Here is a 27,111-nt window from a genome sequence, read left to right as displayed (position 1 = left end):
ATTGATGTCCCAATGCCACAGCTCTGTGAAAAGAAGAAGAAAAACACACTTCGGGCAATAGCCTGTCATCATTTGCAACTTAGATTTAGGGAAGGAGGGGAATTTTTGTTTTAAATGACATCTCAGGTGATTTTTCTTCCTCCCAATGAAAGAATTAATCTTAAACTTGTTGGTCTTTGTTGAAGAAGAAAAATATGTTGTTAGGAATGAACTGAAAGGGGAGTTTTTTTCTGACTCTCTCCCATTGCACATTGATGGGCTTCTGTTGATTCCAGGCTGCCATCCGAAAGGAGCTCAATGAATTCAAAAGCACTGAGATGGAAGTTCATGAATTGAGTAGACACTTAACAAGGTTAGTATTGAGGGTTTTTTTTTCCTTCAAGTTGCAATATTTATCTCCAAATGAAGCTCTCCCCCTTGTGGGTTACGAGTGGGTTGGTGGGTGCCGTGGGAGGGAAGATAATAGGAAGGTAGGCATGCAGTTCCACTTTAGGTTACTGAAATGAGGAAGCAGAACATAGATGGCCCAGGCTAAAAGCAACTTTCTGCAAAGTCTGAGGTCCACTCATTTAAACTAAAGGTCTGATAAGCACCAGAATACCAACAACCCCAAGGTGAGTTTTCGTGAAAACTCAAGTCAAGGAGAAAAGATTGTTGCCAATTTGCAACCAGTCAGCAGAGGCCAAACCGGAACAAAATACCAAGTCCACGTGGGACTTCCAAAGTGGACCACTTCTGTTATTCCCTGACATTCTCCCTGACAGTCCAGCATGATGATATTTGGGGAAACTGAGGCACGGAGTGATTAAGAGACTTATATAAGGTTGCACTGCTAGTTAGCAACAGTGCTATTGATTTAATTCTGACTTTCTTTTGGGGGGAACATTTAGAGAAATAGGACATAGCAAATACCTAGTCTAGAGACTCAGGGACACAGATTGGGTTCTGCACCTTGCTGCTGGATCCAGGCTGATGGCAGGAGGTGGAGGCCACCAGGGCTGCCCCTGATGAAACTATTTCAAAACCGGGTGTGTGTTCAGTGGCGCTCCTGTGGGGATGATGGTGGGAAGCTCACAACTCCCTCTCACGGTCAAGAAACTCCCTGAGGATGGGAGATTGGACTGTTGAATCCTGCACCTTTGGCAGCCCCTTGGTCTTGATGTAATTATTTGTTTCCTTAGGTTTCACCGACCTTAACAGTCGAATTCCTCTTGAGTGCTATGCTGTCTTCAAAACATAAATTTCTAAGAACCATAAGTGCTGGTATTTATTCACTTCCCCATTATGATGTAAATCTTCTGAACTGCCTTTTTTTTTTTAAAAGAAGAAAAATCAAGGAAACACAATCAGGATTTTATGTGTGAAAACGCAAAAGTGATGGCTCGGCGGTCCGAGCTGCTGGTCCCACTTCTGACACCAAAATGCATCCCAAACCCCAGCAGTGCCAAGGGCACCGGCAGGGCCCTGACTGAAGACTTTCCAGCAGGTGGAATGGTCCTTGTCCTCTCCAGCCAGGCCCAGCAGGCACTGCCTTCATGAAGTCTCCAGCAAACCTCTTCCTCACAAGTGTCTGTCACCTGAGTCCAAAGAAAGCTGAAGGGGTGGGTTTGTTTTGGGGGGTACTGTGCAAAGCTAATGATCTGGTTGGACTCCTACACTTGGCCAAATGTGCTGGCTCCAGACATGACATCTGGTTTGGGGGCCCTTTGAAGTTGATGCCAAGAAGGAGGGAGCACTTCTCAGTTGTCCCTGGCTTTTCCCTCCCTTCAGCCACCACCCACACAGTGAACAAAAGGGAAGGGCCCGTTTCTGGGGGAGTCTGGCTGCCTCTTGGCTACGAAGGCTGGCACTGAGCACCCATCCTGCCCCCTCTGCCTGAGCTGAGCTGCCTTTCGGGAAGCTCTGGTTTAGAAGGGGAAAGTTGTCATCTGCTCAGTTCAAATAATCAACCCATCTGTGTTCAGAGAGTCCAGTGTCATGAGTGACCCACGCACACACACAGCCATTGCTAAGGTACTCCTGTGCTGTTTATGAGTCTGAGTGGGAGGACCCTATTGAACCCTGTGGGGTCAGAAATTGCTTGGCTGACATTTATTTTCTCTGTGTGTCTTGGAGCCGGTGATTATATGGCTTGGGAGTTCCTAGCTTCTGTGTATAGGACCAGTGCATACAGGCCAGAAACTTTTCCTATAGGACTGGCTTTGCAGCCACTGAGGGACTGGTACTCCAGAACCACTCCATGGCCTTCTCTTTTTTGTTTTTGCACTGAAGAGTTTCTGTGAAGGAGCCCCGGAGTTGGGCATGTGCCAGAATCAGGCCAACACCAGCCACAGCTGCCCACAGTGCCCCTTCCTGCTCCAGTTGATCCAGAGAGCTCTTCCCTCTCCCTCATGATGCCGGGAAGCGTGATTGTGGGTATGTCTCTGACTGGGATACCCAGGGTAGGGTGTGCAATGAGGCCAGGACCCTCCTAAACCCTAACAAGCATCCTAATGAGGCCCATTGCAGCTTTCGTTTTCCTTCCTAACAGAGCTCGCAGATCCTCAGTCACAGAGCTCTCTCACTTTCTGGAGTGACTCCATTGTTACCCCAGTCTTTCTAGGTGGTGGCACACTCTCCACCACACATGCCATTTAGAAAGATGCCAGCTTGGCCTTTCCAAAAAGTTAACCAGTCTCCCACCACGAACCCTGTGGGAGAAGGTTACTCTTAGGATGCACACCTGTCAACGAGGCCATTGCATTTTTTTGCAGGCATGAACGGCTCTCATGTAGGCACTAACCCAGGAGCCGGACAACTGCTGGGGAGAGTTCAGGGCAGCTCTTTGGGCGGTGCCTCCAGCTGCAGCTTTGCCTTGCCACCTGGAGCCAGCACGCCTCTGCCCAACCCAAGGAGGATGCCATCACTAGATCCTTTTTTTTTTTTTTTTTTTTTTAAACTCTTGAATCCGAATAGTTCCTGCCGTGGGGAGAGGTATTGTTCAGGGAAAATGTGATCGGGATTTTAGTGTGGCTGTAAACACAGTCTTCCCGAAAGGCTTACTGACGTTTGAATGTGCAAATGGTATGACGAAAGATGCAGGGCTCTTTCGTTGAACTTCTCTACGGCGGGTGGGCGGGCATGTGTTCCAGGTGGAGGTGCCTGCCGGCCAGGCTTTGAGTCTGAACTTCCTCTAACTGCAGCTGGGCTCCTGGCACACGTGGTGCACTGGCATGATGGTCCTCCATGACCAGGAGCGAGTCCTAAGGAAATTCATTCCATTGACTGGACTCCCTCCCATGACAGGCCCGTGGCTTCTCTGCTGGCCTTGGTTCTTGGCCCTTCAGATTCCCTGGGGATATAAGGCCCAAGTGGCTCTCCCTGCAGCCAGCCAGCAAACAGCCCAGGGTTTCCGCCCAAAGTGCCCTCGTGTTGCAGTCCACTTTGTGCATGGAAGATATTGAACACAATTTCCACTGCTCTTCCTGCAGGACCTCTTTTCCAGAAGTCACTTGCTCAGACTGAGGGGTGCACCTCCCCTGCCATTGACAGGTCCTGCGCCTTCAGGATGGGCTATTTCAAGCCTGTTTTAAGTGGCTCTTACACAGGCTCAGCAACCTCTGTGGCCTGCAGGATGGGCCTTCTGCTGTCTCTTTCCTTTCTTAAAACCTTAAGGTCTTTCCAGAGACCTATTCAATTTTCTTTCTTTTTTTCTCAGCTACAACATCATGACAACTGTAGCAATTTGTGTTACTTTCCAAGATGACAATTTGACATTAATTAAGGGAAAAAATAAAAGGGTGAGCTAGATGACTTAAAATGCATCTCTTTTTTGAAAAAGCTGCAGCTGGCAAGTCAAAGTTTATTTTATGTGTATAAATTCCCAGTTGAGCATTTTTTCATTTGGATTAGTGTGAGAGGAAAAATGTGAAATGTCTCAAATCAAATGCTTCCTTCTAAAGATTAGACATTGCCCGATCCTGCCCCCTGCCCCCAATCAATGACAGAAGAGATCGCCATCAGCCTACTAGCTTTTTTTAAATGGCTGATATATTCATCTCCAAAGGCCCTCAAAGCCCTGTAAAACTTTTAAAACTTTAGCCTTTATGTCAGATTAGAGAAACCAAACAACGTGACGGTAAATGTGATGAAAAGCTCTGATTTTATTTTTCTCCCGCTTATGAACATGTATTTTTATTTGCCGAATGAAAATCGTGGTGTGTTGCTTCGATGAATGGAATTTCAGGTTCTCCCTGTGCACAGCCGGTGGGCAAAGGTCACCTTCAATGACTTTTTCTCCCTATCTGTCTGTTAATCCCCAGACCGGTTGCATTTTCCAGTGGCTTCCTGGGTGTCTGTACATAGTTTGTCTTTGTATAGGAGTGAGTGTGGTGACCGTCAATCCCCTGATCTCCCGGGTTCTAATTTAACAGATGATGGCTGTATGAGGAAAACGATGTAAATAGAGAATACGAATTAAACTGGATCTCTGTGGCCTAGGTTTTGTACATACAGAAACTGCATGGCATTTAAATTATTGTTTGTCTCTGATGATGTATGCAGTTTCTTTAAAAACAAACCAAAAAAAAGGTCAAAAAAAAACCTCTTGACTCTTGTGTGTTTTATCAGCCAGCAGCAGAAACCACCCAAAATGCTTTGACTGGGAAAGGGAGGTTTCAGGAATGGGAGAGGTCAGCTCAGCTGCAACATACATAGTGAGAGTGAGTGGACATACAGGACAACCGCATGTCTCTGGTATTATTGGGGGAAGGAAGTATTGTAGCACATACATTAACTTTCTAGAAGACTTTTGTGTACTGGGAGTTTTTTCCTCAACTGTTGTCTTTTTTGTTTTGTTTTTGTTTTTGTTTTTTTGAGACGGAGTCTTGCTCCGTCACCAGGCTAGAGTGCAGTGGCACGATCTCAGCTCACTGCAACCTCTGCCTCCCGGGTTCAAGACATTCTCCTGCCTCAGCCTCCCAAGTAGCTGGTACTATAAGCACATGCCACCATACCTGGCTAATTTTTGTATTTTTAGTAGAGACAGGGTTTCACCATGTTTGCCAGGATGTTCTTGATCTCGACCTCGTTATCCGCCCGCCTCAGCCTCCCAAAGTGCTGGGATTACAGGCGTGAGCCACTGCATTCAGCCTTCCTCAACATTTTTATAAGAATATCTAAAATGTCAACTCTCCTTCTAATGATCCGGGAATAATGAACATAAATTTAACTTTTTGTGAAATCACTCAGGGTCATCTCTGTAGTGTCAGCTATCAGACAGAGTCTTAGAACAGCAATGCCTTGGGGGCTTTTGGACTGTCACTGCCCCTAAACAAAAGCCCCAGACTACTTTTGTTTTTTGAGTCCTTCTCGTCCTAATCTCTATCTCTGTTTTTTTGGTTTTTTTTTTTTTTTTTGAGACGGAATCTCACTTTGTCTCCCAGGCTGGAGATCTTGGCTCACTGCAACCTCTGCCTCCCTGGTTCAAGTGATTCTCCTGCCTCAGCCTCCTGAATAGCTGGGACTAGAGGCGTGCACCACCAAACCTGGCTATTTTGTTGTTGTTGTTGTTGTTGTATTTTTACTTTTAGTAGAAACAGGTTTCACCATGTTGGCCAGGCTGGTCTCAAACTCCTGGCCTCAGTCAATCCTCCCAAAGTGCTGAGATTACAGGTGTGAGCCACCGTGCCTGGCCTCTATCTCCGTTCTTGAGAAGCCTGAGTATTTGATCTATAAAGCAAAGAACTTCATTGCATAACCTTCTGGTTACTAATTCGTCGCTTTGAAGGCTTTTGAGGGAAGCAGGGGGCTGCATTTTAGGTGGGTGACGTTGCTGGGTAGCATATCTTTGGTTCAGCAGTGTAGAAAGGCTGTTTTGGGAAAGGGCAACCTCGCACCATGCTGCTCAAACCACCTGGCCTAGGAATCACCTGGGGGTCTTGTTAACATGCAGGTGCTGAGTCAGTAGGTCTGGATGGGGCCTGGGAGTCTGCATTTCTAACAAGCTCTCAGGGCCTGCTGATACTGCTGGTCCAGGAATCCCACTTCTGAGTCTCAAAGGCTGGGAGAAGAACCCCTTCCTTCCAGAGCTCTCTCTCTCTTTTTTTTTTTTTTTTTTTTTTTGAGACAGAGTCTTACTCTGTCACCCAGGCTGGAGTGCCGTGGTGCGATCTCAGCTCACCGCAACCTCCGCCTCCTGGGTTAAAGCGACTCTCCTGCCTCAGCCTCTTGAGTAGCTGGGATTACAGGCGAGCATCACCGCGCCTGGCTAATTTTTGTATTTTAGTAGAGACAGGGTTTCACATTGGTCAGGGCAGTCTCGAACTCCTGACCTCGTGATCCACCCGCCTTGGCCTCCCAAAGTGCTGGGATTACAGGCATGAGCCACCTTGCCCGCCACTCTCTAACTTGTGATAAATTAATCTGAGAACTTGATTGCAAGTTTTAGGGCAGCGAAAGGAGTAGAAAGAAAAAGCTTCGATAGAGCTCCTAACAGACTGTCTGGCAAGAGGGAAGGAAACTGGCCATAATCCTGCTAAGGAGGGAGCCCTTTCCTAAGGAAACAAAGGTTGTGGCTACACATTCTCTGCAGGAAGGGGCAGCCTGGTGTGTCTATCGCACCTGCTTATCTGGGCCTCAATTTCCTCATCTGGAAAACAGAGACATTGAAATAGATGTTCCTAATGTTCTTTGGAGCATCAGATTGCCTACGATTTGGGAACATCGGAATTTTTTTTTTTTTTATTTTTGTTTTTTTTTTTTTTTTTTTTTGAGTTGGAGTCTCGCTCTGTCGCCCAGGCTGGAGTGCAGTGGCGTGATCTCCACTCACTGCAAGCTCCGCCTCCCGGGTTCACGCCATTCTCCTGCCTCAGCCTCTCAGGCAGCTGCGATTACAGGCGCCCGACACCACACCCGGCTAATTTTTTGTATCTTTTAGTAGACACGGGATTTCACCGTGTTAGCCAGGATGGTCTCGATCTCCTGACCTCGTGATTTGCCCACCTTGGCCTCCCAAAGTGCTGGGATTACAGGCATGAGCCACCGCGCCCGGCTGAAATTTTTAAAACATTCAACTTAGTCGTTAGGAAAGAGTTAGCTTTAAAGCAAGTCCTGCTGAGGTCTGTCTCTCGAACAGTTTAGATTCCTCTCCTTCAGGTCACCACAAATCTGCCATCTCTCCCTGCGGTCCCACCCTACCAGGCACTGCCCTCCTGGAGAGCTGGGTGGCCCTGGAACCTACCCTCCGAAGTGCCTTTGTGGGGCCTCATCCCGAAGCCGCCATCAATCAGGTTATCTGACATCCTTCTGCCTCCCCCTGCCCTTGGGCAAAACACCCTGGGGTGATGTTGGGGGTGATGTCTACAACACAGTGCGTTGTCCCCTATGCATCGCAGGTTTCAGGGTGCTCCATGGATGTGGCTACTTAACCTGTTAATCCGAAGGACAAGTTTGACGGGAAACGCTCCGTGGCTCAGTCTCCACAGGTGCTAAGTGATCTCCTCCACGGGTGTGGCTTCAGATGACTCCCTGTCTATGGCTATAGCTCAGATCTGTCCCGAGCCCCTGGCACAGGTTTTCTAAAAAGCAGCAGGGTATCATAGAATGTTCTACAACTTGGAGCTGGAGGCCATTATGCTAAGTGAAGCAACACAGGAGTGAAAAACCAAGTATCATATGTTCTCACTCATAAGTGGGAGCTAAGCTATAAGGACACAAAGGCCTAAAAATGATATCATGGACTTTGGGGACTCAGAAGGGGGAGGGTGCGAGAGGGGTAGGGATAAAAAGTACACATTAGGTACAACGTACACTACTCGGGTGATGGGAGCACAAATCTCAGAATAAACTACCATATAATTTATCCATGTAACAAAAAGTCACTTGTGGGGCCGGGCACGGTGGCTCATGCCTGTAATCCCAACACTTTGGGAGGCCGAGGCAGGTGGATCACCTGAGGTCGGGAGTTCGAGACCAGCCTGGCCAACATGGTGAAACCCTGTCTCTACTAAAAGTACCAAAAATTAGCCAGGCGTGGTGGCGGGCGCCTGTAATCCTAGCCACTTGGGAGGCTGAGGCAGGAGAATCACTTGAACCCGGGAGGCAGAGGTTGCAGTGAGCTGAGATCACATCATTGCACTCCAGCCTGGGCAACAAGAGTAAAACTCTTATCTCCAAAAAAAAAAAAAAAAAAAGCCACCTGTACTCCAAAAGTTATTGAAACATAAATAAATAATAAAATAAAATACAGATACACTAATTTTTGAAAAAAGTTCTCCCACCTGGATGACGGCAGCCATGGTCTTTTTGCCTGTGGCCTCAGCATCCAGTCCTGCCGCCAGAGTCATCTCTCCAAACTCAGACGGGCTCACCCCACCCTCCTGCTTGGTGCCTGCAGCAGCCTCCACTCTCTTACCTCTGCAGTGTGGCATCCGCAGTGACAGTGTGGTCCTTGCTCACTTCCGCCAGCCTCACTTCCCGTCCCCTGCTCCATCACTCTGCTCAGGCTTCCCGGGCAGACCCTTCTGGTGTGTGTGGTCTGGGAGTCCTGTGAGGGACGCTGTTGATGTGGCCATGTTGTGGTGACCACCTCAGGGACAACCAGGGTTTTTAACAAGGGCCTTCGGGCACTGAGCAATGAAGCTTCCCTGAAAGGAGTCCAAGAGAGGTCTCACGTAGGCAACCTTGGAACGCAATGAGGAGCATACAAAACAAAAAAAGGATGAACAAATAGCTGTCTCCTCTGACTCCTGGCAGGTGGCGGCCCTGATGTCTAACTCTGGCTGGCTGGTCACTTGATTCCTACCAGTAGCACCACTAACAGCTCCCACACAGTAAACACTTAGCATACCCCAGGCACTGTGTTAGGCCATCTTCAAGCACCATTTTCCTTAACCCTTACAACACCTTGGTCACCGATGAGGAAACTCAGGTCCCCAAACAACAACGTGGGCAAAGTCACACAGATGGTAAGTGGTGGAGGGGCTTCCAAACCCAGGTCTGCCTGACTCTAAGGCAATGCCTTTAACCTCCCTGCTACGCCGATGTGTTGTGGCTTTCTCTCTACCTTCTTGAGTTCACACTTCCACACATCCATCCAGTTATCCCATTTGCCTGTCTTGAGGGATTACATAGTCTTCCGACACCGAGGATCACAGACTGGGAAAGATCACCGACTGCCTCCAAGCCCTGGCTCCCAGCTCCTCTTCCTCGCCTCCCATGCACAACTTTGTCTGTGGTTAAGCTGAGTCTCCCCCTTCCCCACACCATGGGGACCTCCCACAAGCATTTGACAGTCAGCCAACATTTATGACTTCCTGCAAGGGAAGTAGAAGTCACAAACGAGGCACATGTACCGTGTGGTCCTACCTAGAGCTGTTGCAAAGGCAGGAAGAGAAGGGCATGCTACCTAATGAGAGGGAAGAACACCAGACTCACTTCTTCATCGTGTGTGAGTGTCCAGTCCCTCACCTAGAAGCTATATACTGGGGGAAAAAAGGGTTCTGGTCCTAACCAAATAATGCTCTCCACATTTCATAATAGGGAGCCATGATCGTCCACTATTTCCATGGGCAACACTGCAGAGGAAGGCAAAAGGCTCTCATTAATTAAACTAATGAATTCATCTGCAGGAGACAGGAAGAGTAAACCACGGAAACAGAATTGACTAATTCTTCTTCCATTAAGATGCACCTACTCTGAGCCAGAATTCCAGACCTGGTTCCCTTCCTCATCCATGATGAAGACGTTGTGTCTCATGTGGTCACAAAGGTATGGTGTTTCCTATGTGGAGATACCATTGCTGTTCTGTCTTTGATAAATTTAAAAACACCAACAATAAAAAAATAAATTAATTAAAAAAAAAAAAACAGAGACAGAAATGGTAGAGGGAGGGAGGAAAATGCTGTCAGTTCCTTAATCACCAATCACCAACCTGGAGTGGTCACTGACACCTTGTCCCAGTGTGGCGGGGATGGGGCAGGGGGGTCCCTGGGGTCCATGGTCCTGGGGTCCATTCAAAGCCTCCATCCAGAAGAGGACAAGCCAGTCTCCAGCTACACAGGTTAAAAAAAAAAAAAAAAAATACTTCACACATGAATTGAACTTCTTATCTCAGACAGTCCTGACCAGGGACGGAATCAGAATAAAGGCTTTGGTCTCATGCAGCAACCCTGTGGCCAGTCCCCACAGTCCAGCAGGCCTGCCACTGTGCTGACCGAGGCCGTCATGCATGAAGCACATCTGGGGCTTTATGGCTCAACACCTGAGCCTCCTGGAAGGCCTTGGCCGCCTCACTGAAGCCCCAGCGTACTGGCTCTGCAAGGCCCTGGGGTTAAAATAGCAAAAATGCCACCTGGCAAGAGGCTGGCTTTGTTCAGACTGTGTGCTGCCTTGTCGCTGGGGTGGTGGGGACATTTTCCAAGCTACCATTAGAACTGAGCTGTCACCTGGGCCAGCCCCACCCCTCCATGCCCCCAGCCCACTCGTCAGCATCCACACAATCATGGCAGGAGCCCCTGTGGCAGCTGAGCCACCTTGGGTTTTCCTCAATTCCATCTCACTGACTTGGTGACGACAGCCCCAAAGCAGGCAGGACGAACCCCTTCTTTCTTCCTAGAAAAGTACCTGAAATAACACGCTCATTTTTAGACTCCCAGGAGTTGGTGCTGAGGAAGGGTACTTGGGGCTAGGACATGGAGAACAGCCACTGGTCACTGCAGACCCTTTTATCCTGGCTGCCTTTCCCTTCTATTGGCACATGTTCCTTTTCCATCAAAAAATTTAGTTACAATTATTTTTTTTAATAAGAAGACCAGAAAGAACACACAGGGCTGGCCGCCTTTTATAGGACAAAACACGAACAGGGAAACTTAACTTGTGTGTAACATGCGCGCGCAGACAGACCTTCTTTCAATCATATCTGATTTTAAAATCCAGGAACCGGCCACAGTAAGGAAAGGCAGGCATGTTTCAGGCTGTCCAGCAGCTGGGCAGAAAAACAGAGACCCACTGGGCCAAACAGTGAGAGGCTCCGATTGAGCTATCCTAGTTCAGGTCTCCCTGGTGACCCCACTCTGTGCAGGGAGGTAAGTGCATCTCTTGGTATTTTTAGTTCACTGCAAATACATGGTTTTTGCCCTCCAGGAATCAGCTAGCTATGCATGAGCGGAAACCCTGCAGGTGCCAACGTAACTGATTGGAGTGGGGAGGAGGGGAAGGACAAAGAGTGATGGCTTCAGGTTTGGAGAGTAGTTGAGTCTTATTAGAAGCAAAAAGCATCTCTGATTTAGACAGCAGAGGTGTGCACAGTTCTGCTGTGGTTTCAATCTTACTACAGGCTACAGTCAACAGGACAGCACAAACGCTCTTTGTTGACCAGACATTCGGCCGGCTCAGAGCAAGTAGCTGGGGTAGAGTCACTTAGCGTTCAGCAGCAAAGCTGTGCGGGGAGGCAAGATGTTGCCTGGGCTGCCTCCCAGGCCTCAGTATCACGCCTAGGAGCTGCTGGAGGAAGATGCCAAGGCAGGTTTCTCGAGCCCAGTGGAAAGCTTCTTGTTCTGCCCCCAGCTCCCTCCCAAAAAAACCAAAGACCATTCATGCTAAAAGGGTCACCTGGTACAACCCTTCTGGCCACAACAGAGGAAGGTGCTCTGCCGCCCTCAGTACACCAAGGGGGACACCCCTAAAGAAAGCACTAGAAGGTGGGGTGCAGTGGCTCACACCTGTAATCTCAGCATTTTGGGAGGCTGAGATGGGTGAATCTCTTGAGTCCAGGAGTTCAAGACCAGCCTGGGCAACATGGCGAAACCCCATCTCTACAAAAAAATGCAAAAAACTAGCTGGGCATGTGTCTGTAGTCCCAGCTACCAACTACTGGGGAAGCTGAGGTGGGAGGATCACCGGAGCCCAGGATCTCGAGGCTGCAGTGAGCTGTGATTACACTATTGCACTCCAGCCTGGGTGACACAGTGAGACCCTATCTCAAAAAAAAAATTTTTTTTAAAGCAAGCAAGGACTAGAAGCTGCATTGCTGGCACACTCAAGCTTCACCCCACGAGGCCCCTCCCTGCTGCATTAGCACTGGCCCCTGTATCACATCCCCACACCATCATCCTGAGATACCCTGCCCCCAGCACCAGTGGAATGAGTTTTGCACCCCAACACTGTGCTGGTCACTTTCATCTCTCATCCCAATTTTACAGATGAAGGGGCTGAGGCCAAAAAAAAAAAAAAAAAAAAAAAAAAACACACACACACACAATCACACAGCTAGGAGACAGCAGAGCTGAGCAAAGAACTCTCAATCCAGTTCCCTTGACCCTACACCACTAGTGAATCCCACAAAGGGCAGTCAGAAAGATGATAGTTTTAGATATAGATTCAAACCCATATCTGCCTTGCTAAACTGCATCTGCTTTGATGGTGTCTGTTAGCATTAGGTCCAACAGTCTTCACATAACCAAAAACAAGTGGCTGAAAAAAATTGGGATTTTTTTCAATGTAAAGGCAGTCTGGAATTAAGCAGAAAAGAGCTTGTGTGGTAGTGACACCATCAATGTGTAGCTCTATGTGTTGGCCCCACCATCCTTATGATGTGGCTTCCATTCTTGATGTTGCCTCACATTCCAAGATAGCTGCTGAAGCTCCCACCATTATGTATGTGTTCCAGGCAGAAAGTAACAGGAAATACCAGGAAGAGAAAATTTACCTGCCAGCTTTTAAATTCTCTTTAAAAACCTTTTCTGCAAGTCCTACCTAATGACTTTAACCTTCCATCTTACTGGCCCTGCCTTTCAGCAACAGGGCTAGGGGAATAAGGTTATGTTAACACACTCTTGCCTCAAATAAAATTGGGGTCTCGTTAGTAAGGAAGAGGAGAGGATGACGAATGAATAGGCAACTATGAGGTAGTTGGTGGTTGGTGAGCTGCCACAGAGCTGTCCTTGGTAATGAGCTGATTGGTAATAAAGTTAGAGTGACACTACTTCCTAGCATGGAAAGGGAACAATTTGTGGAAAACATTCACATTTCAGTACCGAGATTTTATTCCAGGTTTGATGAAGTGTTTTATAAACTTTAGCAATAGCTTAGAAATGAAGTCAGACTGGTTTAAAAAATGAAAAAAAGGCACAGGCAAGTGGCATATTTCTTTCTTTTGCAACCAACATTAAACCTTTCATCATTAGGTGAAATCCACATTCCCTGGGCCCTTGCTACTCAAACTGTGGTCCCCCTGGACGAGCAGCATCAGCATCGTCACGGAACTTGTTAGAAATGCAGAAAGTCATGCCCACCCCTGACCTACAGACAGAATCTGCAGTTCACCAAGACCCCAGGGGCTCCCAGTGCACATTCAAGTTTGAGAAGCCCTGTTCCAATGCAATGCCCTAAAGAGTCTGCAATGGGCCTCTGCTCTCCTAAAAACCTTGTCTCAGGAAGCAGTGTGCTCAGAGTCTTTGGTGAGATTCTGCATCACAGTGCCACTCTCTGAGGAGAATGTATATTAAAACACTTGCAGAACTATAATACCTAGTATTTACCAACTTCTGTGCCAGACACTGGTCTAAGGATTTCATATCTGTTTCTGTAGCTCATCCTTCTACCCACTCTGTGAAGTGGGAGCTCTTACTCTCATCCCCTCCCCTGAGGTGCAGATAAGGACATGGTGCTGAGTTACCCAGCCAGCCAGCCAGCAATGGGTCCAAGCAGATTCTGCCTCTCTGGAATGTTTTGCCCAGGTGGAGAGATTTTAAGGTTCAGAGAAAGATGGGTCAGTGTTTCCGAATGAGGGAGCAGCTTGGTGAAATACACTCTGGACAGGTAGCTGGGATGCCTGGGTTCCAGAGCTTGCTCAGCTACTGTGACCTTGTATAAGTAACTCACTAGACCACCTGGAACCTCACTTCTCTTATCTGTATTCGGGGTGATATGCAAGCTCCCCTCCAGCTCTGACATTCCTCGGGTCCGGACATGCCTTCTGTATGATCTGAAAATCAGTCAGCCTGAGCAGCTGCCTCCCCTAACTGGCTGTATTCAGGTTCACTCGACTGCCACCCAGTCTGGCCACAGCCCAACTTGGTCTAGGCACCCAGATGTTGGACACCCTGCGGGGAAACTATACACCCTCCTGAGCAATCAGAGACAAACACAGCTGCTGCCAGCGAAGCCCCCCAGTTGACCCAGGTGGAGGGCAAGGAGCTGGGCAAAGTCGACTTCCTGTAGACCTTCGGACTGAATTAGACTTGGTATGAAAGTTCACAAAGGGAGCACCTGGCCACGTGAATGAGTTCACCAAGGCTGCTGGTGTGATATTACCCCTCTGCCTGCCCCCATGGGAAAGGGCTGGCTGTCCACCTACAGACTGGCTGGTAGAAACCAGAAAGAAGTGGTACAGGAAAAGTCACTGAGACTTAGTGGAGGCAGAAGGCTTCTTGTTGCCCCCTGGCACTTCTGAGGGCACTTATTTGGTTAACAGATCTAAGTGGAGCAGATAGTCTTTGAGAGTCTCTTCCCAGTTCACAGTGGACCCGTCCACCATGCCCCTTGCTCACCACTCCCTGCACTGCAGTAGACACAAGAGAGGCTCCTGGTGGCCCTGCATCTGCTGTGGGATGCCTCCACCCACTCAGCTCTACGTGAATGGCCCATAGGCAGCCCGAACCCCAGGCCAGACCACAGCCTCTTTCCCATGGATTTAGGAATTGGGCCACGAGACTCTGTCTCCAGAGGCTGGACCTGTAACATATACATTTAGTGCCTTAGGGTAGGACATTTTCTACCAGAGCGATCCAGACTGCAGAGACACAGACTCCAGACAGAGCCCACACACGATGTGGATCACAGATAAGAGGACGAGAGGGTCCAGGGTCTCTTTAGTCCCATCCCAGATTCCAAGCCCTCCTTCTTTAGGTTCTCAGCCTCACCCCTGCATCCTATAATAAAGTCTCCTATAAGAAGGCTTGCTTCAGAACAACTCTATTACTTGTCAATGGAGGCGTCTTCATGCTGAACCAGGCCTTCCCATATTCAATAAATATTCATGAAGAGCCCACATGGGCTAGGAGATGTGCTTGACACTGGGGGAATGAAAAAAAGAGTAAGTCATTATTAGTAATCTCAAGGAGGTCACATAAATCTGGGATGTAAACAGATCATTCTAAACCAATGTATTAGTCTCAATGTTTGTCTTCCCCTAAAATGTGTGTGCTGAAATCCCAGCCCGGGGTGATGGTATTTGGAGGTGGGGCCTTTGGAAGGGGTGAGGTCATGGGGTGGTTCCTCATGCATGGGATTAGCACACTTAGAAGGGGCTGAAAGACCAGAGTTCCTTCCTTCCACCAGGACACAGCAGGAAGGCACCATCTATGAACCACACAGAGGGCCGTCCCCAGACGCTGAATCTGCCAGTGCCTTGGGTGTGCTAAAGGCAGCCCCTGGCTTCAAGAATCTTGCATCTTAGAGGGAAACCACATGGAACACTTAATAAAAGTTGAAGACAACCGAACAAGAGACTTCCAAACAATTATTGCTAAATGAGTGGTCCCTGAAATGTTACAGAAGCTCAGAGTTAAGAAAATGAACTTTGAGCTTGGCAGTTAACAAACTTTCAGAGCAGGTAGAGCTGAGTTAGGCCTCCAAGCATAGAGTAGATTCAAACAGAGACAGTGCCCAGCCACACTCTTGCAGCTGATGCTCTTGAAAATACTAAATATCCACAGAGTTCCATGCTTCTAAAAGTGCTTTCACAGCCAACTCATGTGATGCTCACAAGCATGGAGGAAGGGATGTAACAGAATCGCTGTTCGATGATGGGGAAACCAAGACACAGACTAAGTGATTGGCTTGGTTGGTGAAACTGGTGAGTGGGGCAGATGCTCATGCCCCCTCCCTGATCCAAGGCTCTTCCTGTCACCTCTTCCATTAATAAAGGGAAGGGGACACAGAATCACACATCTCAGAGCAGTTCTATCCTTCCTCTGGAGCTTCTGGACAGACTCAGTCTACCTTCTCCCTGGTGTGGCAGCACAGGAGTTGAGAGTTTCTCCTAAAGACATCTGGAACAAACCATGTATCTGCTAAATGTGTCTTCCCTGCATGCTTGTACACTCCGAGAGGGCAGATACCATGTCTTGTTCAGCAATTAAGCTCAGCACCTGGCCCATAATTAAGAGTGTATTCACATATATTTCATGATTGAATGAAAACAAATAAAAGGACAAGTGAACCAAACAGATTGGTCAGAAGAGGGAGAAATGGGAGGTGGGAATGCAGGGCCACTGTGGTGTAGCGTGCAGCCACGTGACGTTTAGTAGTGAATCTTCCAAAGCTTCCCTTCTTTGCTGGCCCCCTCTCAAATTCTTCTTAGTATTATGTCCAGAGGGCAGGCAGAAGCAGGGAAAAGAGATGCTACAATTTCCAGCAAGTACCAGCTTGCTACTTGTTAAGACTCTAGGAAAGGATGATAGAGAAGACCAGGAAGTGACTCTGTGCTAAAGCCAGTGCTTAGCGTGAGCTCTGGCAGTCCCCAGTGCCTGCCGTGTAAGTTCTGGTAAACTGCAAAGGAAAACATCAGTATTACGTATGAGTTGGAGGTGTGAACCTTAAGCGCTTGCTGCGATATTCAACTTGGAGTTGTGCTTAGTCAGGATGAGCTTCTAGGATTCTCGTGTGTCCTCTGATGACATTCTCCGACTCCCTTTGTCATTGTCCTGGAGTAAAATCAGTCCCTGGGCGGGGGCTCTCCTTATGGGGAGTTATCACCTCATCTAGCAACTGTCTACTCACTTTTTAACGTCCCCAAGGCAAGGCTGACAGAGGGACCAAAGTGGAAAAGGCGACTGGTCAGGAAAGCCGTGAAAGGTCAGCACCCCCACCATGGTTCCCCAGAAATCACAACCGCCCTCTGTTCTCCTTTCCGCCATCACTCACTCGTCCCTCCTACTCAAACTGGCGCCAGCTCTGGAGGAACACCAGCTGATCTAGGAACCACAGCTTGTGCCAAGAGCCACAGGCAGTTTCATTTGGCACACAGTCTCAAGGAGAAATGGCTCTTTGTTTCCACCAACAGAGGGAATGCCATCAACTCCTGCTCCCCAAATTCCCGCACTCCTTTCCCTCTCTGTGAAGGGCAGAGAAAAGCATCTTGTGGCCCTTCTAGACCCCAAACACCCAGCTAAAGACAAAAGCTGCTGACCCTATGTGACCCAGGCAGATTCACTGTCCACACCCCACACCCCTTGCCAGGCTCCCCAAAGGCTGCCTTGGCTGGAGAACTTGGTATGTCACTCTGCTGCTTATGTCACAGAAAAGGAGCAGGTGCTGTCACTTGGGCCATGTGAGCCAGCGACTCATTTTAGGATCTGGTCCCGGACATCTAAGCTCTTTGCTTACCCTCCTCATCCGCACTGGCTTCCCTCTGGGTTCTTCATTTTCAGAGGGAAAACATCATAACCTTGAGTCACCATGGGGAGGTAATGACCACATGACAGGGAACTTACGCAATTCAAGAGAGGGCAAGTGCCTGTCATACCCAGAGCTACAGTGGAACAAGGTCCTCCGAGCTCCTTCAATGCATCATATGATTTCAGTGTTGCCCCATAATTTTCAGGCGCACTTTCCATTAACAAAGAAAGTGCTTCATTCTCATGAACCCTGACCTTATTTCCTGAAACACCCCTGACACACAAGCCTGTGTACACACAATCCTCTACACAATTGTACCTCTACACAATCCATCCATTCGATTTGTCAGCAGACCAAAGCCACACCCCCAACACACACACACACTCTCCAACCTTCCTCAGCCTTCCTTTCTCCTGGCCAAGAGGACTGAGATGTTTTCTCATTTGTGTTTAAGACACATCTCTAGAAGGGAAAGAGCAGAAACTAAATGTGATCATGTTAAATTCCAGCTTTCCAAGGGCAAGGAAGAATCCCACATTTTAGCCACAATAGTTTGTGACAGGAACCGTGGGTTGAAGGAAAAATTCTGCAGTATCCTGACAAAATGTTTTGAAGAAAAGGCATATGAATGTATTTTTATCAGGAACTGCGCTCCTTACCCAAGACAGCAGGCACAAACATTTTCAAAACACTTAGCTCTCAGCGAAGCGAAATTCTGCTATGAAAGCGAAACTGGATGCTCACCCTCTCCACCGCTTGCTCGTGGTGGGCCTTAAAAACATCATTCCACCAGCCAGTGTTTTATAAGGAAAAACTCTCAGATTGACTAACTTCCAGGAAAAATCGCCACCCCACACCCTAGAGCCAGAAAGGTTTTACCAAACTGGGTTTGACAGAATATACTTGTAGAATATTTATTTTTAGATCCCTTAGCAGTACAGTAAGAGTCCTCCATTTCAGATCAGCTGGCCTCCAGCCAAAACAGCAAAGTAAGAGGAACTTCAGCCCCTAAGCCTTCCTGCTCCCTAAGAGTACCAGCGCTCCTGCCTGGCTCCGGCATAAATGGTTGGCAATAAGTCATTTTTTATTAAAGTTTTAACTCTAGGCAGCAATTTTGCTTTAAAACGTTTTTCTTTGGAGTGCATTTTTATTTTAAAAAATTAAATACTCTTGGATATGTTAGTATTCAGAAGCAGCAGATCTCAACAACTCACACTTTCTCTGAACTTTTTTTCAACAGATATTTCACATACTAGGGAGGGCCTGAATTCTCAGAATTGTACCTCTGTAACTTCATAGCTGCCCTCCTCTTTTAGGGGGCGGGTGGAAAATCCAGCTCACCACTCAGGCTCTTGTAGGTCTGAAGGCTGAAGTGGTGTGAAACAAAGGGTCCCCTTTCACTCACTACTCCCAAAGCCGGGAACTATCCAGTGAAGAGTGGCCATGCCATATACGCAGCACAAGCTGTTCACCTTCACTGGCCATTTCTCTCACTTCTTTAGTGTGTGGCACAGTGCTCCCTAACATCCCACATTTAACACCCCATCAAGTAAAACAGGAGTGCAGCAAAATATCCAACAAGTACTTGCTCCTAGAAGCGATTCAAACACATTCTGTTCAATAATGGTTTCATTCCAATTGGCCCAAAGAGAAAAAAGAGTAAGGAATTTTTTAAAGCCTGTTTAGCAAGATGAAGCCTCAGAAGGCAGTTGGCTTACATTTAAACACGTACTGCATCAACAAAAGCCAAATCTGAGGTGTCAACAAAAGGAAGTCACTCTTATTCTAGAAATAGACCTTAAAAGTAACTAGCTTGGTGCCAATTAGAGGCAGGGCAGGCTCACTTATGCACTGCTGGTTAACACACCCACTCGCCCTGACTAAACCGCTTTAAAAATCGGGGAGCTATTTTCTAACAACCCTTTTGAAATGCTATTCAGAGATGAACTTTACATTTCTATGTAACTGCAAGATGCTGTTCCCCAACACAGCAACACCAGGCATTTCAATTAAATAATTTTATTGGGGAAAAAAAAAAACCACTTTGAGCACCAGAGCAAGAAAAGTGTATTATTCATTCAGTTTCCCAGATCACATGCCAAGAACACAACGCTCAGGGTGGGCCTGGCAGACGGTCCACAACCAGCAGGTGCGTTCAGCTTGAATGGACCGGGGTCCCACAGTGTTTGTGCCACAAGTCAATGGCCTTGCTCACGATCGCGTCTGAGCTGTCCTGGGGAATCTGTGGACAAGCAAACCAGACTTTGTGAAATTTTAGTGTTGACAACTTCAGTGTCTTCCCTCATTCGCGGTGGCATAAAATTCACTACCATGGGAGTTTTCCCTGTTTTTCAGAAAGTGACAGCATAAAAGGCTTGTATCACATGCTACCTGAGGACATGAAAGGGCTCCAGTGTCAGCCTGCCTGGGTTCAAATCCTGCACTGCTCACTAACTGTGCACCCCCGGGCTGGTTACCTAAGCTACCTGGGTTTCAAATCCCCATCTCTAAAATGGGGGAAATGACAGCCCGACTTCAGAGCTGTTCACAGTATGACATGAGATAACCCATGGAAAATACTTAGCACAGGCCTGGCACTGTTAGCCACTTCTGGTTATATTGATGATTATTCGTTTATTCAACACATATTGACTCAGTACTTTATTATAATTTACCAGGCCATTATTCAGATGCTAATACTATTTTAAAAATGAATAGATTTGGGATTCTGTGAAAATCATTCAGGCATAAGTCTCTTTAATCCTATTTCTTGCCTGGTAAAGGGTATTCCAAGATACATAGGGAGGGAAAAGTTAATTTCATTACCATTGGCTTTTTCAGCAATATGCCAGGTTAATACTGTATATTAATAAACCCAACTGGGATTACACCAGAGACAGTAACAGAAATGAAATGGCTTACAAAACCCTCCAAACTACAGAATTCCTTTTGAACTGACAAAAATTACTCATTGTAAAATGACAGATCTCACCTTTTCCTGACATGACTGCTGATAGTCACATGGAGGCTAAGACTCTGGTTCTAAGTGGACACATTCACAAGATGGTCTCAGACCATCATCTCCCAAAGACAGGATGCAAACGAATCCTCAGGCCAACTTTAGGCCAAACTTGTTCAGGGAAAAATGTTTCTTATAATGTAAAAATATACTGTATGATTTCTCTGGAATAATCTAATGTAACAGGAAAATCTGACTTGCTAAGGTGACTTCATTTCTAGATTCAAAATCAAATCAAATTATTATTTCTCTTAAATAATTTCTCTAAAATAATCATTATTATAATTATTGTCTGAAACATTCTAAGGTATTATTTCTCTGAAATAATCTAATGTAATAGGAAAATCTGACTTGCTAAGGTAACTTCATTTCCAGATTCAAAATCAAATCAAAGCACACTTACATTTTCCAGAAACTTTGTTATCTTCTCTGCACTGCTCAGTGCCATAACTTTTATTTTAAAGGTTAATAAAATTTCGACAGCTACAAAAACTAGGATCTTACAGGATCCACTCACAACTTTATCCCAAACCCTACAAAAATAAGGAGATAGAATCAAATTACATGAGTTTGAGCATTATGCTTAGCCTAGATATCTCAAATTACAAAATAAAATTTGCTCCAATTTTATGTAAAAGTTTCAAAGAACAACTTTTATGAAATAATCATCAAAACAACAACAAAATACAGAAGCCATTTGAAATCTATTCCAGATACAATCAGCACTAGAAGGAAAAAGGAAAGTTCACTATACTAGGCATCTACCAAAATCATATTCCCTCATGTTGTGAACCTGACATTTTTGAGGAAGAAAAAGAAAATCCTAAACTAATGGTATATATTCTGCTAATATTCCGTAATGCTATAATTATAGCCTACTAAGGGACAACAAAAGATGTACGTGAAATGAGATAAATTCAGTTTCATTGCCAGTGATTCTGGGGACAGACTCCTTAAACTTCTCTAAGGGCTTAAGGAGCCAGTTACTGATCTATAAACACTCTAAAATAATAATTCTGATCATTCCCATAACTCCCAAAAGTTGGTATTCTACTTGATACACTTAGTTACATATTATCTTATAATGTTCTGTGTACTGCACTATTCAGTACCATAACTTATTTTAAGAGTTACTATTCTGCTACATCACAAAGTCTTAATGGGTGGCACCTGGACTCCAAAATACCCAGACGTGTCTGAAACTGACTGGAAGAACTTAGTTTGAGTCTCAAATCTTTGACTGCCTTCAGCTTCTTTAAAGATACCATGATGAAACTAATACTAAGATTTCTGCTAGAGGAGGATTTGTCACATTTCTGGAAAAGAGGAGCTGACGCTTATATAAACTCGTGGAGACCATGTGAGGTGTGACTACTTCACAGCATCTAATGCACTGAGGGCCCTCAATTTTTCTAACTATATATTCAAGAATAAGCATAATCATGTGCTGTTATGGTAGCTGGTGGAGGACTGAGCTTCAAATTACTGTATTGTTCTAAAGCAAATTTATACTCTGAGGGATGACCGCATGAAAGGCCAGAACTCTGCTCTAATGCCAAGCCTTCAATATGTCTTCGAAAGACATACTTGCCTCTGTAAACTGGATTCAGGCAAACATCCCGCAAAGCACCTCTTGAACCAGAGATCATAAGGAAGTTTGGGCGCCGCGGAACACATCTTCAGATGAGTCAGCAGTCTGCCGTCTTCCAGATTCAAGTATTGTTCAAACGCTTTTGGCTAAAGATTAAGCAAGAACAGAGATGATTCATTTCCTATGTCATAGCATCATCTGATATTATAGTCTCTGATGGAAAAAAAAAATTACGTGCTGAATTCAAGGAAGTATTAGAAAACAAAACTTCAGAATTATCCAAGTCACTTGTGACACAGCAGTTTCCTAGGTCAGCCCTAACTAAAGTAACAAACCATCTAAGACTGAGGAGTTTCCAGGACACAGGGCTCTTTCAGTGCTAAAACGGGGGCGGTCCCAGGCAAAATGGAATGGTTGGTCACCCTAATACTAACTTCACTAGCCAGATTCAACAACCTAAGGCAAAAGTCCAAAGCAAAATTCAATTGTTCTGAGGAGCTAAGGAAGGCCCATTATATTACTGGCTGGTCTAACGAGCAGTAGATTATATACTAAGGAAAAAAGGGGGAAAGAGGAAAGGTGAAACCAAAGAAATAGAGTGGGATTAGAGTAGGGAGAGGGCATTAGGAAGAATAAGACAAAAAGTGATGCTGATGAGAAGGGGCTGACCAGTCACCGACTATACATACACTGCCCTGGATTGAGCACCACTGTGCACCAGTGCCAAGCAGGCTCACACAACAGGGATGTCCAGAGGGTGAACTCTGTATTCAACACAAAGGTGCACTAAAATTTCTTAGAATTCAAGGGATAACTCAGAGGGAATAAAGCACCTGGATTCCACTTGGTAGCCTCTGTCTCATGAGGTCAGGTGGCAGCCAACACTAGAAGACCAGAGAGCTAATAAAGCCAGCTCCCTACACCTGACCAAATCCATCTTGCATTGGCTGCTATATTTAGGTTGGCTGCTATATTTAGGGTCCACTGGCTGAGAATGGGCTCTAAGAGTCAAACCCTAAAGTCCACACTCACTATCTGCAGGAGTACAACCAGAGCCCGCATCACTTAAGCAAATGTAAATGTTTATTTGACTCAATATCTATAACTCTCTGCTTCTGTCAAAGAGGAAACTCATCACCTTTACAAGGTCCACTATAGTCAGAGACTGCACTTCATACAATGAATAAAGTGAAAGGTAAGAGAAAATCCCTGCCTTCAAGGAGCTTACAGCTTGAGACATACAAGTAAAGAGGTAACTACAATACACTGTAATACTGTGATGCTATGATGGGAACAAGCACAAGATGTTGGGTACCTCCAGGAGAAAATCCTAACCTGGGCTGTAGGAAGCAAAAGCAGCTTCTCAGGAGAGGTGACATTTGAGCTGACCTCTGAAGAATGGACAGGAGTTAGCCAGGCAAAGAGAGGCCCATATCATAATATCTGGTCCAGCTTTCCCCTTTCTTTTTCAGGATATCTCTTTTTCCTGTTTATCCAACCTCCCTATACTACTCAAAGGTTCCTAGAGTTTCTCAATAACACTGCAGACAACTTCCCAAACAAGGAATTGTGGTTGGTTTTGCAAAGGGGATATATGCACTTTTTTCCTAGTGACTTGGTTGAAAACACACACACAGAGTTATATATTATGTCTCACAGGAAAGAAAATTTCATCCAAAAGTCAGTACAAATAATAGACAAGATGGAAATGTGTGAACATTTTAAAACTATGTATTGCCTTTTTCCTTTATCAGACAATAAGCTCACGGGGGGAAGGTACTGTATCTGTTTTGTTCACTGCTGGTTCTTCAGTACCTAGCACATCACTTGGCATGGTAAGCACTCAATATATAACTGTTGAGTGAGCAAATCAATACTGTGAATTAATATAAAGCTGTGAATACATCAATCAACATCTTAACAATCGCTCAATGTACATCTTTTTGCCAATATCTACTTAATTTTTTAAACTTTTTCCTGGTTTATTACAGCCTATTATAAGAAATCTTGAAATGATATGAAAGAATAAAGAGCATATAGACATCAAGTATAATCACACTCCCAATGATAACTACTGGTAATACTTAGGTTATAGAGCATCTATCCTGCATACATACAGACACACGTCTCTTTCTTTTATTAGTTGAACTCATACTGAATACATGATTTAGTATTTTTCTGTTTGCACTCAACAAATTGTGGACATTTTCCCAGGTTAATGAATAATCTTAAAGGGTTAATATCCCTACCAAAAGAGAGATTTTTAAAGTGGAGAAGGAAAAAAGTCAAGAACTCTATAGGAAAAAAAAAAAAAAAATGCACCTGCCTCTTACCCATATAAAAACATGCTCAACTTACTTACAACAAAATAAATGCAATATAAAATTCCACTGAAGTATCACTTCCTACCTATCAGAATGGCAAAAATTCAAGACTAATGACATACCATGTTGACAAGACTATAGGGAAACAATCTACTGGTTGTGAGGATGCAAAAGACTATGAGCTCTATGAAGGGGAATTTGGCAATATTTAGCAAAGTAATATATGCATTTACCCTTTGATCCAGCCAATCTATTTTTAGGGAATCCAACTCAATATACTAGCAAGCACATGAGAAGCTGCATGCACAAGTCTATTTACCAGTAACACTGTGTATAACAGCAAAAGACTGAAAACATCCCAAATAGCCAACAATAAAAGACAGGTTGAATAAACTACATTCACAATAGAACCGTATGAATATACTAACCTGAGAATATTGTGTAGGCTGGGCATGGTGGCTCATGCCTGTAATCCCAGCACTTTGGGAGGCTGAGGTGGGTGGATCACTTGAGGTCAGGAGTTCGAGACCAGCCTGGCCAACATGGTGAAACCCCGTCTCTACTAAAAATACAAAAATTAGCTGGCCGTGGTGGCATGTGCCGGTGACTCCAGCTACATGGGAGGCTGAGGCAGGAGAATCACTTGAACCTGGGAGGCAGAGGTTGCAGTGAGCTGAGATTGCACCACTGCACTTCAGCCTGGGTGACAGAACGAGACTGTGTCTCAAAAAAAAAAAAAAGAGTATTGTGTAAGAATGTACACAGGACAGTAGTATGAGAAATCATGACAGGAATAAGGAGTATCTCTGTATACTAATATGGCATGATCGCCAGCATACAGCAGGTAAAAAGAACAAGATGGGAAGAATGTGTACTGTATGCTACTGCTTCATCTAAGAAAGAAGGTGAATTCAAATACATATGTGTATATATATTTTTTAATGGAAAGAGCTAATATTTATATTGCCTGACCTTTTTCATACTTAGCAAATGATAGACACCATAGATGTGATTTATTATAGATAGATGTAATTTATTATAACCATAATTATGTTTTACTCCTAAACATTTAGGTTAGTTTCAATATTTCTATGATCCCCATATTCTTACTTTATGAAGACAATAAACTATACATCATCAACAGAAGGAAAAACGTGACAAAAATAGGTACTTAATCACTCTGAGAGGAATTTATATCAAACTTAGGAAGAAGCTGCTAATAGTGAATATAAAAAAAACCTTTAGCAGAGCTTTAAAAAACTGTGTCTATAGCAATAAAACAAAGATCACTTACGTTAATTGTGTACAATTAAGTTTGAGATGGTTTAATAGAAACCTTCCATGCCACACAATTGAAGTTGGCCTCTATTCTCCTTGACAAAGAGAGACCTTGTCAAAAAAACAGAATTCAATATGAAAAGCTCATAAGGAGAGAGGCTATGATGCAATCCTCGGAATCAGAATAGTATGGCAGAATAAACACATCATCACTCAGGGGTATCCTTATCTTCTTCTGAGCCTATCATTGTCCACCATACACACATTTCCATAGAACTAAGCAGCAACCTAAACTGTGTGTTATAAGATAGACTAAAGATGGTTTCACTAGAGAGAAAAGTTTAAGCAAATCACTTGATGCCTAAATCAAACGGCAAGCGACACAAAGGAAATTTAAGTTTTTTATACATTCTGGATGACTTTTTTTAAAACTTCGTAACTACTTAAAACTACGTGCTAGACACTGTAATGCATACACTAAAAGAAACCCCATTTTTAAAGATGAGGAAACTAAGGTTTAAGGGACATGAAGTATCTTGCTGATTCTAAAGTTCATTTCTGAAAAGAAAAAGGCAAGTCAAGAATAGCCAAGACATTTTTTAAAAAGAGCAACAATAACAGACTTTCCTTATCAGCTATCAAAATACGCTAGAAAGTTGTACTAAATAAATCATGTGATATTGGCCCAGGAATAGACAAATAACTCAATGGAATAAAAAGGAGTCCAGAAAGAGATATAAATATATATATATATATGTGTGTGTGTATATATGTACATACATATATACAAACACACGTACATATACACACATATATATGGAAATCCAGTATATGATAAAGGTGGCACTTCAAATCTGTGGAAAAAGGATGAACTGACAAATTCATAGTGTAAGTGCTTTTCTACTGCTTACTAACTGAGACCTTGGTCTTACTCAACTTCTCTGTGCTTCAGTTTCCTCATCTGTAAAAACAAAGATAATATGCTTGAATGAAGCAGCTCACTAATAATATAAATTCAGCACCGCCTGACATGAAGTACATTCTCAGTAACACACAAACCAGAGGGGGGAAGAAGAAGAGGAGGAGGAGTGGCGTGTTGGTAGAAGTAGTGGTGTTACAAGTGAGTGTAAGAGTGAAATCCAATACGTGTCTGATGCCAAGCAGAAAAATAAATCCCTGACAAAGAGCTAAATTTAAAATGTTTAAGCATTTTTAAAAGTTAGGAAAAAACAGGCCGGGTGCAGTGGCTCACACCAGTAATCTCAGCACTTTGGGAGGCCGAGGGGGGTGGATCACCTGAGGTCAGGAGTTTGAGACCAGCCTGGCCAAGATAGGGAAATCCTGTCTCTACTAAAAATACAAAAATTAGCCAGGCATGGTGCCACACACGTGCCTATAGTCCCAGCTACTCAGGAGGCTGAGGCAGGAGAATCACTTGAACCCAAGAGGCAGAGGATGCAGTGAGCCGAGATCACACCACTGCACTCCAGCCTGGGTGACAGAGCAAGACTCCATCTCAG

The 27,111-nt window shown here is 45.1% G+C and overlaps 2 protein-coding genes across 12 annotated transcripts in view; one reads left to right on the top strand and one right to left on the bottom strand.

Annotated features, from left to right (window-relative positions):
* The window catches only part of PHACTR1 (phosphatase and actin regulator 1), a 571,629-nt gene extending 569,664 nt beyond the window's left edge, over window positions 1-1,965 (top strand). For all 7 annotated transcript variants that reach the window (XM_023185354.2, XM_031935689.1, XM_023185352.1 and 4 more), the window contains 2 exons: window positions 276-352; window positions 1,182-1,965. In XM_023185354.2, coding sequence (XP_023041122.1) covers window positions 276-352; window positions 1,182-1,197 — 93 coding nt within the window. In that variant the 3' untranslated portion in view covers window positions 1,198-1,965. The remainder of the gene's footprint in view (window positions 1-275; window positions 353-1,181) is intronic.
* Window positions 1,966-2,257: 292 nt separating this feature from the next.
* LOC111521774 (TBC1 domain family member 7) overlaps window positions 2,258-27,111 on the bottom strand; it is a 40,008-nt gene continuing 15,154 nt past the window's right edge. For 4 of the 5 annotated variants that reach the window (XM_026446965.1, XM_026446968.1, XM_026446966.2 and 1 more), the window contains exons 6-8: window positions 21,990-22,135; window positions 20,802-20,931; window positions 19,383-19,621 (exon numbers count right to left, since the gene is read on the bottom strand). In XM_026446965.1, coding sequence (XP_026302750.1) covers window positions 19,535-19,621; window positions 20,802-20,931; window positions 21,990-22,135 — 363 coding nt within the window. In that variant the 3' untranslated portion in view covers window positions 19,383-19,534. Of the gene's footprint in view, window positions 4,420-8,392; window positions 8,625-9,910; window positions 10,032-19,382; window positions 19,622-20,801; window positions 20,932-21,989; window positions 22,136-27,111 lie in introns of those variants that run through there. The other variant, XR_003306675.1, reaches the window with a different exon arrangement.

This window comes from Piliocolobus tephrosceles, chromosome 5 (genome assembly GCF_002776525.5).
Source record: "Piliocolobus tephrosceles isolate RC106 chromosome 5, ASM277652v3, whole genome shotgun sequence".
Classification (NCBI taxonomy): Eukaryota; Metazoa; Chordata; class Mammalia; order Primates; family Cercopithecidae; genus Piliocolobus; species Piliocolobus tephrosceles.
This window is presented reverse-complemented; position numbering and strand designations above follow the sequence as displayed.